Here is a 12,813-nt window from a genome sequence, read left to right as displayed (position 1 = left end):
AAGAACTCAGCGTTGCAAAATGGTACGAGAAAAAATCAACACTAACAAACTTAGGTCGGCGCCTGTTGCGCTCCTCCGGTCAGTGCGTGCACAAAGAGCAGGGCTGCTGAGAAGGAGCGTGCTCCCTTTTTCTTTCCAAAGCAGTAGAATTTTGTCATTGATTTCAATGGAAAAAATATCAGACCAAATGTCACCTTTATGAAGGCAATTGATATTATTTTTTAGAATGGATAGATTATGTTCTTTTTGGTTAAAAAAATCCTAATGATAGTGGAAAATTGTTACTGCTCTACAGTCCTATAAAGTTGGTTTTGTTATATTTCATAGAAAGACCTGAAAATAAGAGCTTGATGTTAATTTTGCAATGTAAATGCGAAAAAAAGTGTGCAGGCCAGATTCAGGTTTATATTATATTGCTATAAATTGAAACTAACTCCACCGAACTCACTTGAAGCTATTTCAGAATTGTGCTGCTATGATTTAGGTAAGCTTACCCTGTCTCTTTCTTTACTTTTTAATCCAAAATTATCAGTGTTTTTCAACAAGTCAGATTTTTTATAACAATGTTATTGTTAATAATCGTTCATTCTCATTTCACAAATCTAATTCAAATATTTATGGATGCCCACTAATGCAATTAATGGTATATACTTCCGATAAAAAATCAGTTATTTGTGAGTCCAAGGGATGATGTGAAGTTAACGTTCTAAATTTATTCCAGAATTTATGATAATTTACCTGAAGTAAAAAAGAAACAAGAAGAAAAACAGAAACGAATAATCATCCAGAGTAACAGATTGCGTGTTGAGATCTTTAAAAAGGTAATGGTTTATTGTGAATGTAAGTAATAGATTTGTAATACCCCTTTATGGCATTAAAATATGACTGACCATCAGTCACTAGTTAAATCCATTTTGTATTTATCTTCAATGTTTTTGTTCCCTGTTGATTCTTCTCAGTGCTCTCAGCAGCGCTGTGAGATAGGGTGGAAATAACGAAATAAGATAAGATGGAGGAAGCTTAGATACTAAGAACTGCAGTTTTGCAGTGATTAGCTGGTTTTCTCACTGCTCTGGAAAAGTCCACAGCCCCCAACCAGGTGCTGCATGGAGGGTCGAATACCTGGGACTGGGATCCATGAAGCCAGCACCTTGCCTGGCAAGCCTGTAAAGCTAATAAAGTGGGTATCCTGGGGGCAAAGCATGTTTTTCAAATCTTGTCCTTGTCATGGACCCGGGCACTTCTTTAAACTAGGAATTCACAGCTGAACCTTTTGCTGGAATAAGCATGTAAGACTTCTGCTTTTTAGAGCAAAAGTGATTTTGCGCTAACCACCGTGCTTCTAATGCTTCTCAAACCACCAAATTCTTGATCATTTTTCCCAAACATACCTCTCCCTCAGAATACCCTTCCCAAACTACCAAATTTTTGATTTTTTCCCCAAGCTTCTACCTTTCCCTCAGAATACCTGGCAAATCAGAAGCCCTCCTGGAAGAAGCAACTGGGGTGAACGGAGCCAGGAAAGTTGAGATTTGAGACTGCTAAGGCAATATTACCTATACTATCACTGAAGGTTTCTACAGGTTTATCCACCCCATGTATTTTAAATGTCTTAAAGGTTTGCATTTATTTTTCTTTTTCCTAGCAATTACTGGACCAGCTCCTTCAAAGAAACACAGAGTGAGACAGGATTCTCTTGCTGATCATACTAATTGGATCTTGAATGCCTTTGACTGTTAGATAAGCCATAAAATTTACTGTTATCTTAATTACTCAGAGGTATTTTTCTTATCTTTGGCGCTTTATATAAAGAAAGATCATTTGTATTTCAACTGAAATTTAAAAGTAACTTTCAAGTAATCAAAAACAGTCTAAAAGGAACACAGCTGTTTCAGAGCATCAGCTCATGGTCAGTTTACCCAGAGGAAATAATTTGAAGAATTTTTAATGCAAATACTGAATTACAGCGGTATTATTTATCTTAATCTTTTTTAAAGTATACACCTCTGTAGCAATAGAACTGGCTTTATAAGACCTGGGAAACTTATTTCTCCAAAGTATACTATTAATTGATTTCCTGTGAGTTAAATCCTTGAACTAAAGAAAAATGAACATCATTATTTGTAATATTTAGAAACTAGCTGAAATAGCATTATCACGTAATCATGGCAGCAGCAGTTTCACGTTAATACTTAACATACCAAAAGGGACCAATATTTTAGCTCTCTGAAGAAGTCTATTCCTGTTTATATAGTAAATTGATACAACAAGTTTACCTGTTAAACAGCAAGAGTTAAAAATTTGGTTATAACATTTTTTTCACGTTTTTCATTGTAATATGTATTTTACACAACTTCTGTGATCATTAAGCATTTATAGGAATGGCATATTAAGAAGTGGTGCCAAGAAGTATGTTTGTATCAAAATTGCACAACTAAAACCATCTGTAATGTTTCCTCCAAAAATATTTAAATCTTTATTTGTACATTTTGGAAGTAAAAACAACCAGCTTACAAACCAATGGAATTTATTTATGGAATAAAATATGATTGTATAATATTGATCCAACTGCTACACTTTTATTTCAGACTGTTAAATGTGACACAATTATTTAAATTGTTCGAGAAATCATGCCTTTGTATAAATAGAAGTCTTCACTTTGCCGCAACTCCTATGGTAGAAAATCCTGCCCATAAAAACCATTGCAGCTGTTAACCTCTGTTGCAGGAACACCCGATCTGAGTCTGTCTGAATGAGATTGGAATTTGGCCTTTGATATCCATCCTTTATTCTTCTAATCTAGACTGAGATGTAAGGTCAGGTTTTCTGGAAGAGAAATGTTTGTGAGCAGAGCGTTGGCCACGTAGGTAGCTTCCAGCTGTGTGACCTGTATTGGGCGCAAGGAGCCTGACTCTTATTTAGCATCATTATTGTCTCTGTTAGATTACTTTGCTTCTTTGGGTTTCAGCTTGGGATTAATTATGTTAATATTTTCTCACAGAGAAGACAGAGGTTTATTGAACAAACGTATTGCATTCTAGATAGATATTTTTAAGTATTTGGCAATTGATTCAATAGGTTTCAAGAGGACAACATGTAAGGTAAGGTAATGTTGACCATAAGAAAGAAATTGCCAGGGCTCTTTTCCCCAAAAGACTCTCTTTAACCAAGCAGGTAATGCTATGCAGGGGACTCGAGTGAGGGCTGGACCACAGGTGGCTCCAGGCAGAAGAGCTTCTGAAAGGAACTGCAACATCTTCCCAGCCTCCCAGTGCAGCTGCTGGTTCAATCTGTTCTTTCAGTGGTTCATTGATCCCTCTTGCTGCTCTTCACAAAAAAACATTTGGCCTGCTTCAAACCAGAGGGCTTTCCTCTCTCTGGTGGGCATTATTTCCTGCACATGCCCATAGGGGAATACCGTATACCGTATACCTTTAAGCCTGCTTGTATTCTTTCCCTAGAGCCATAGCAGTACATTTTGGTGTGGGGGGGAGGGTTACAGGGAATACCACACAGATGAGTTTATCCACTCTCCTACTCAGCATTAAATGACTCTGCAGTGCTGATGGCCAGAGGGACAGAGGGAAGCCCCAGAGCCCCAGAGTGAGAACCCCTTATAAAGTGCCACATTTGGGTCCCAAATAGAGAATGAGAGCAACGGGGATGGAGTGTTATATATGGTATGACACAGCTCAGCTCATTTTCTGCCATTTGGCACTCCTCTGCAAGTAGTGCCTGGGGCAGGCTCCTTCTCCACCAACTGCTGGTTTTCTGCAGCTTCTGCTGCTGGCCAGCACCAGTGTACCATGCTGCCTTGACACATCCTCACTTCACCGGACTCATAAGCAACCCCACCTTCTGACATACTTAAAGCTGGTGAACTGTTCACCAAATCTTTCGGCTCTGCAGAAGTCGTATTTCCAAATGTTTTTATTTTCTTTAAATGTAGTTTTCTAAATCTGACGGACAAATATGTGGCAATTTGAAGTGAAAATAATCTCATGAGAAGAAGCTTGGGAGTACACTTACTGAGCAAAATGCCTAACGCAAATCACTGTCTGGGAATGTTTTGCATGATATGAGACCTTTGCTTTAAGAAAACAAAAATGTTCCCTGTTGCAAACCTAATTTGTCTTTCTGGGCCTCTGAAAAGAGAATATGTGGTAATGCATCCAGCAAACAATTCGAACATTCATTTCAGTGCTACAGTCAAGTCATTGTAATAGCAAATAGATGGCACAGGAAAATGTTGCTTCAGAAAAGTACAGGTTTAGCCCTCTACAAGTAGATATCAACTTAATAAAGCTTAGAATTTGGAACAAAATTGGCATAATTTCACTTTGAACTTGCAGGCATTTGAAAGTAAAGAGTATCTTTGTCATTTGACAGTATTCTACGCAGAAAATTCCCCGGCCTAAACTTGAAATCACCCCCAATTGTTAAATACCGGAATTTTTCTTCTCTGGATATTGTTTGGAGTACAGGTTTGCTATGTGTAGGCCCATGCCCCAGGGCTTCAGCAGGGATAGATTTTGTACCTGATACAGCTACACAAGGATTAACATTTCCAGTAATAGGCATTGACATTTGTTCTCAGCTCTGAAGGTCTGTTTCTTTTTTCAGTGCTAACATGCCCACAGAAAAGCCTTTAATGATGGAGCATCATTCTGTGGAAGAAGTGTTGATGGTTTCTGAGCATTTTGCTTGTCGCATCAACTGCAGTAAGATCTCAGTGGCTAAAAATACTGCAGCTTGCCTCTCCCATGAAGATATTTGCTCCCTTTGACTTTAGTGGCACCGAGCACCTATATGTGTTGACGAGTAGGTAGTTATCTGTCCCGGAGCATTGGCTGGGCACTTTTTTCACAGACAGAGTAGATCAGCGCACACGGTTGTCCCACGAGGTTGTACTTCGTTGGGTGATACGACGTAAGCTCGTGCAGCCTGTTACCCAGGGTGCGTTTTGCTGACCTCCGCTGAGGCAGGCTGAACACCACTGAAACGTCCCCGTTCTCGTGCTCGTCAGCAGGTCAGAACCAGGCAGTCAGGAGGGTTGTAAGTCCCAACCCCGACTATGGCGCTTTCCAATTTATGAACTTAAATAAAAGACAAGTAGAAGCCAGCAGCAGAGACTGAAATGCAAGGAGGACACTTGAGCGTAAAAATACGGAATAAACAAATGGCCCAAATCCTCATGGAAGGAGAGAAGGCAGTGCTGGTTGATCTCTTGTGCTGCAATACATGCAGATTATGGCATATTTGGTTCCACTTTCTGAGTGAAACTTGTTCACCAACCTAATGAACTGGAAGCGTTCATGGGGTCGTTATTTTCTCTCTAGCAATGTCTGCTTAGCTATGACAAAACTGTTGAAAGAAGTGCGCCGTGTGAAAACACACTTGCTCTATGTTGAGAATAAAACATATCCTATCTTTTAAGTAAGTCAGGCGTCTTACTTTTCCTCAGTCTCCTTGGCTCTTTACCAAAGCTGTAGGAGGTAGAATTACTAAATATCCATTTTAGATGACCCACAGAATGAGATAATGAGGTGTATCATCTGCTTAGCAGCTGCAGACTGATAAAAAAGAGGGAAATGCACAAATGTGCTCATGGTACACACAATTAGATAAAATTAGTAAATAGGAAAAGTGGAATAAACTGCTTAAGGGTCCTTGTCGTGTACTCAGGAATATAAAAAAGAAGCCCTAACTGCAGAGATTTTTTTAGAAACTAGTCACAGTGATGTATTGATGTATGCTCAGACATGTTTTATCTTCAACAGTATCTTACAAGGACTAGACAAAAGTTCATATATAACTCCAGGAGCTCTTGCAGCTTTGGAAGTTGTGGCTGAAGAAGGGGGAGACTTTAGGTTTTGTTTATTTTACACTTCTTTTCTAGACCTTTGTGTTCACTAAAGTAAGTGAACGCTTTGTATTCCCCGTGGGATGATGAGCGGAAAGTATGTAAAGACGGTGACAAAAGGGTGGTCACTGGATGGTGTCCAGGCTGGATTTAGACTAATCAGAAGACAACCGGATAATGGCGTCTGCAGGAAAGGTCTCCCAGCAATCGTTTCGCTGAATCATAATATATAAATATGGCCAGGAAGTTTTTTAAAATAAAGTGTTCAAGACAGAAAACCAGAAGAGGTCTGGTTTTGTTACTCATACATACTCTTAGATTGTGTCACCTCCAGGTGGCCTGGGGACTGCCTTCTCGGGGCAGTGCCAATAACAGTAGTAAAACAGGATATTTAAAATACCACCCCTACCCTGCCACTCACGGCAGCATGGTGTTCAACAGCATTTCAGCAATAGCAGTGAAAGGGGTACAATACCCATGTATCCTATGCTGCCGATTTATAGAGAAATAAACCAATACTTAAATATTATATCCACATTAGTCCTTCGTGACTAATGTTATTACAATGAATACCAAAAGAATTAGTAACAAATACCCACTTACTGTAAAGTGTCACCAAATATATACTTAACTTGTAATGCTACTGAGAGCACATATATAATTTTTGTGTTTGTTATTATGTAAAAATATAACTCTGAGGGCTGGCTGGTCTAAATCTAATTATATAATGGCATAAGTTAAACTGCATGAAAGATATATAATTATGGGTTGGCTGTTCTAGCTAATGCTATCAGCTGATGTTACAAAGCCAACATTTTACTTCCATTTATTTCAGTTTTGCAAGATTTCACTTGCTGTGTCTGTGACCCAGAGCACATGAAAGTTTTGCATCAGAATCCAACAATCAGTAAAAGCCTGCAAGAAAAGCAACTCTGTTTCACGCTTCCTTTCATAACTAGTGTGAGACTGAGATCTAATTGATTTAATTCTCCCCTGATATGTACCACAGGATGATTGATTTCTTTCGATCTTCCCACTGAGAATATTTTTTTTTCTTTAAAAATGTCCAGAAATTTGCTGGCTGCCTAATTGACTACCAGTGTTCATGATAATGCATGCTGCATGGTTTCTTGTGGTTGCAGAGGGCCAGACGGGCACCATAAAAATATATGGCTTCATAATACTTTGTCTCAACTGAATACTATCCTCTTGTGAGATGTAAAAAACTGTATTCTTTTTTTCTTTTGTTTTCAGAGAAGGAAATTTTAATAACGGGTCAAAGTGCTTATTCTCAGAGTCTGGTCTGAAGACAGAAAAACATATCTAATGGTTCATCTGTCATATTTAAAGGGTTCTTAGTTAGGGAAAGTTTCCTGCTGTGCGTTCAGAACTGTTCTGTCTGATACAAGGGTCCTGCTGCAGAACTACCACTTCTCTAAATGACTGCAGAGGTGAGTAGGAAAACGTAAAATGAGGTTTCTGCCACCCTAGAAGAATAGGGAGATACTCAGGTAGGTGCTGGGTGTTCATTTTTTGGAGGAAGAGGATCGAAGATGTCCAGAACATAGGTGCAAATAACTTGTTTGGACATTTCCTTTTTTTTTCTGGTTCTATAGCAGGCTAATGGACAGAACAACTGTGGTGCTTCTTCCCACATGGACAAATTTCCTCTTCATTATAGTAAATAGGGATCAATTGACAGCAGAGCATCAGATCAGAGGGGAGAGCAATTTTTTCAGACTGTTCATTCCTGCATGGTAGCAGTGGCCGGGTCCAGTGGAGCTGCGGGCTGCGAGGAGCAGTACCGGCGATGGGCAAAGGCTCTTTGCCAGCGCTGGTTGTGCTCGCGGGAAGCTCTGCAGTCTCCTGGCTATGGGCTTCTGCTACAGGAAAAGAATGTAGCTAGGGAGTGCGTGAGGTATGGGTTTTGCTATCCAAACCTCCAAAGGAGGTTGCAGCTGTTGTCCAGGGCCTGTATCCGTGGAGCAGTGGGTTGCCTTGTTTGCTGTTGCTGCAGCCTTTTCGCTTTCTCACCCTTGGCCCAGTTACAGCAGGCTGCAACAAGCTCCATGTCCTCTTCCTATAGAGTGCTATATGGAGCTTAACCATCAGGAAAGGAGAGCGTGCTCCCCTGCTTCGCTGCAGTGAAGGGGCTGATGCTGCGGTGAGGGGCACACGGAGCGGGCGCCCCACGGAGGTGGCAGTCGTGGTGCCTGCAGGCAGACGTGGAGCCTGGCTGTGGTCGGCAGTGGGGCTTGCTTTTCCAGGTTCAGTTTTAGCTCTGAGACAGATGAAAATTGCTGCATGTCAATTTTTAAACGTGTAGATAACTCCAGGATGGCTGTGTCAATTTTACTTACATTTGAATGTAATGCTTTAGCATTCAAAAAACTACACGTTGGCTTTTTTCTTCTGTACTGAGAGTGCAGATTTTTTTTTTTTAAAAAAAAAACATTTCTCAGGGTCATTCCAATTTTTATGACCAGGAAGTAATAACTAAATAAACTCAATATTATGTCCTATGAATCTCGTGCAGTACTTCCCAGAAGCATCAAGGTTCTGAACAAGGACAAAGGACCATGTTACCTCAAACATCTCCCAGATAGGCCTCCAAGAGAAATGATAGTCTCCACTCAGCAAGACCAAACTTTATAAGCACGTTTCTGATCTTGTGTGTGACAAGCAAGAAACTGAACATAGAGGGAGGTAAGAATATATTTACTGGCAGTACTAAGGTAAGATTGCTGTCCTTGCAGTGGATTTCATAGGCCTCCTGGCAGCTTGGTTTGGACCATAGATTAAAGAACGTGCTGGCTCAGCAAAGCCTGCTGAAGTGCAGGATTGCTAAAGGGACCGAGGATGGAAGCTTGTTCCCGTAGACTAGCAAACCCACAGAATGCAACTTCTCTCTGGCATTTACTGTAAACTATTTAAATCAGCGTACTAGAACCAGTGTTTTATGTCAGTTGGCCTAGCTGATAGCTTCTGCTCTAGGAAGCAGGCTATTTTATGTCTCAGCATTGCGATGGAGGCCTACTGCAAAGCTATGTGGCTAAGGGGTCACATTGCATGAGGCGGTATCTGCGCCTGGTAATTAGAGAATACTGTAATCCACCATCGCAGTCACAGTTCAGCAGGATCTTGATAATGCTGAAAGTTAATGAAGTGAAGGAGGAGCGGCGACACGAAGTCTCAGCAGCTGGCGAGGGGACACACAGCCTTTCAAAGGGAAAACTTTTTTATATTGTTTTGTTTACTCTAAGGAGCAAAAGCTTCAGCCTGGAGGCCACAAAACTATAGATCCCTGTAGCTAAGCCCAGACAAGTCCTCCTGCATTTTGGCACACGTGGGAATAAAAGGACTTGGATTTATGGATATAACTTGATATTGTGATTATAGGGGGTGTTTCTGATATACAAAGGAGATCATGGCCGATCCAGGAGGACATGAGAGCAGTGTTTCTGAGGTGTTTGCTCCTTACCAGAATCTCTTTTCTTGAAATTCTCCTTCAACTATCTGTGGCTTACCACTGTTCATTTAATTCAGGCTGGGAAGTAAGGCAGGGAAACCATCCCTGTAGCAGCAGAGAAGAGTTTGTCACCAAAGGCTTCCCACAAGCGACCCACAGTCACGCTAGCCCAGTTAAAGTAAGGTGTTTCGTTGACACATCTCCAAGTCCAGAAGCACTACAGCAGCGGGATCTGGGGCCTGGAGGTTTTGGCTAGTGGCTTGCTTTCTTCTCCCTGTCTTCTATTAACTTCTCCCAGTGCAAATCTGTAGTGACCATCTGCATGTAGGTGAGAAGACAGCAGGAGTTGGCAGAAGGCCTTAGGGACAACCCCACCAAGCTCGTGGGCCTGATTACACCAGGACTACACAGCGAAGGCTCAGTCTTAAAGCCAAGTGCTTTAAGAAAAGCCTAGCTAAGCTTCCAGCACACTGCTCTCTGTCTACACAAACAGAAAAAAAAACAGTGATCTGTCAGGTTTCCTCCTTTCAAGGAGATAAAACTTAAGAGCTAAGAGAGCATTAGCTGTTCAATATACTGCTGCTACTGCAGGCTAACCCTAAACTGGCAGAGAAGGGAGTGCACATCTTAAGAGAAAACTGCTAGTGGGATGAAATAAGGAATAAGTAAACACTTGGAGATAGTACGGAAGATCAGAGGACAAAAAAGGCAAAAAGCACAGAGAAACAGTAACAAAAGATACAAAGGTAAAGAAAAACTCAGATACAGTGAGAGATTCCCTTCCTCCCCCTCCTTCCCCTAGCAGTGCTAAAGAAGAAGAAAGCTGGAAAAGGGGGGAACTGAAAGCCGGTTGCCCTCGGGGAATAACCTGGAAGATCAGGGTTGTGGCTGCCTTTGAAGTAGCCCCACAACCTGGATGCAATTTTCATTTCCTGCAGGGGCAACTCAGCCTTGTTCTTCTGAAGTGGATAAATCACGTCTCATAAAACTAATTGTGGGAGGTGGTTTGACATGAGAAACTAAAAGTCGAGGTTTGGACTCTCTTAGGCACATAGCCGTGAAGTAGGGCTACTTCAGAATAATTTTGCTTTTCCATCTTTTTTTTTTCTTTTTTTCCAGAATAGTTGTGAAACTGCTGTGAATTGTTGTTCTCCACAGCCAGCCGTAACTGTAATTCAGTAGCATTCCTTTATGGATGTCATTAATGAAGTATTTGGAGTTCTTTTGTGAAAAACTATCAATTTATCAGCTTCAAGCCCATAAAACGAATGTGGTAGGATGCAAAGGTTCTCTTGTTGTTAAGTTTTGGGAGAGGAGGAGGAACTTCGATAATATCTACTTCATTGATGTTACTGAACGAAGAAGACATAATTGTCTCCATATTCCCTGATAGTGAATATTTTTTCTCAAAATACTACCATTTCAATGACAAGTCATCTGGGATCACAAAAATTCTATTTAGAAGTCTTTAGTTCCCTTTTGACTGATTTTTTTCACTGGGAAAAGCCCCTCAAAGAATAAAAATTACTACACGGCTTTTATGGTGGCCTGCCACAAAAAAGTCTTCTGTTTTGATTTTTGCATTTTTAACCAGTGTGCTATGTGGAGTAAATATCTCCTTAGTAAGCAAAGTCAATGTAGTTCATTAGTTTGTTTATTTTTTAAAGGACGAAATGTTGCCAACTTTTGCTGTTAAAATGTGACTGATAATGGGAGAATAGTATAATTTAGCATTTACGTATTTAAAGCTGTATGTCAGACAAAGCTACACGCAGGATAATACCAATGGCTCAGAAGGTCACAGTTTTACTGGGAAGGGGACATGGTGAATTCTTTGTACCCATAACTTTTCTGTGCTATCCCAGTATATCTCAATTTTTTTCTCGTCTAAACAATCATATATAAATCATCTTTTTGCAAAGCAAAACAGAATTTTGAATAATTTTATTAAATCTAGAAAAAATACAAACATGAAATAATCAGAAGAATGAAAGCTGTTACACAAATACGTTAAAAGATAAGTAGAGTCGTAATAAGAATAGTATGACTAACCAGAAATGTTTTCTCTTACAAAACAGTTCCTATAGGGTTTCAATGACAGTTAGGTAGTTTGGATGCATCTGGAAAATGTGCAGGAGGGGGTGCCAGTCCAGGTGCAAATTGAGAATGTGAAAACACGGACTGCCATTGCTTCGGACAAACGCCTGCACTGCTCGTCTCTCACATTCCCATCGTTGGTAATTTCGCAGGATTGCTAAAGCAAGTGTGTGCTGCGAGAGGAGACCTGAAGGGTCAGCGCAGGCACAGCTGGAAGCAAGGAGCACCTGGAGGGGATTCCTGCACTGCTGGGGGGAGAGGTTGTGGGGGGTGTGGAAGAAAAGGTACTTCCTAATTGTGGAGAAAAGCAGATGATCGGCAGGCCTGTCCTCCGCTTTTCTTGACCCCAGCGACGTTCCCAAGCCTACTTGTGATCTGATGACCTGGCTGACAAGGTAGCTGTTATCCTGAGGAAGTAACTGTGCCCCAGCTGCGGTTTGGGAACCGTGGCATCTTGCAAAATCTGTGAAAAGCATGAACTGAGGTCGCGGTCAAGCAGAGGGCACGTGCATCCTGCTGCTTGGAGAAAGGCATGGTCCGGAGCACTGCGAACACTCACCAACCTCTGCTCCAGAACAGATGAGAATCAGAATCTCCAAAATCCAATTTTTAAATGACATTGCCTTACTGTTGTGTCTGCTGGTGAACAGACGCATTTTTGGAGTAATTTTGCAAACTGTTTCGCATGTGAGGAACATTGGATCAAGAGGCAGAATTCAGAATCAATATCCAAGTTACTAGATTTGGGAAGAATATTATTGAATTAAAAATGAAACCACACAATAAAAGTTAGGGTTTACAGGATTGAGATTTTTCTTTTTACTGCTCTAGGGTGTTCTGTGAAACATCACTGTGGGCACTATATGCATTTCAGCAGTGTGTTATGGATTAGATAATCTGTGTTTGGTTGTTCTCCCAGACAGTTGGTAACGATAACTTGAATGAGGAAGATTTTAAAAAATGCATCTGGCAGTGCTGTGGGTGTATAGAAAAAAGAAAGAAAGAAGGGAAAAAAACCGCAATATAGAGTAAGTCAGGGGCACCAGAAATAACTAACTCCGCGTTAATTATGGACTCAATCGGTAACCGCGGAGCTGTGCCGGCGCAGCTGGCCCTCCTCGGGACGCGGCTGCGGAGAGGCCGGCGGCCCCGCGCAGGCGGCCGCGGCGGCGGGCGGTAGGACCCCGCGGAGGGGCGGCCGCGGACAATGATCTGTTCCATTGTAATGCGAACTGCGAGCGCTGGCAGCGCGCGGCGCGGTGCGGTGCGGTGCGGCGCGGCGCGGTGCTCAGGCCTCCCTGCCTGCCCGCCTGCCCCCGCTAACGACCGCAATGCCTCCCGCGAGCCAGCGCGGACAGGCTGCTCATTTATTGCGACGGTCAAC

The 12,813-nt window shown here is 41.6% G+C and overlaps 1 protein-coding gene across 1 annotated transcript in view; it reads left to right on the top strand.

The window, feature by feature from the left end:
- CUNH10orf90 (chromosome unknown C10orf90 homolog) overlaps positions 1–1,707 on the top strand; it is a 65,179-nt gene extending 63,472 nt beyond the window's left edge. Inside the window, exons 8-9 of the mRNA XM_085299123.1 lie at positions 722–821; positions 1,646–1,707. Coding sequence (XP_085155249.1) covers positions 722–821; positions 1,646–1,684 — 139 coding nt within the window. The 3' untranslated portion in view covers positions 1,685–1,707. The remainder of the gene's footprint in view (positions 1–721; positions 822–1,645) is intronic.
- The last annotated feature ends 11,106 nt before the right edge of the window (positions 1,708–12,813 follow it).

Source organism: Rhea americana, unplaced genomic scaffold (genome assembly GCF_003343005.1).
Source record: "Rhea americana isolate MKP2758 unplaced genomic scaffold, rheAme1 scaffold_145, whole genome shotgun sequence".
NCBI classification, from domain to species: Eukaryota; Metazoa; Chordata; class Aves; order Rheiformes; family Rheidae; genus Rhea; species Rhea americana.
Note: the sequence above shows the minus strand (reverse complement) of the source record. Positions and strands in the feature narration are given on the sequence as shown.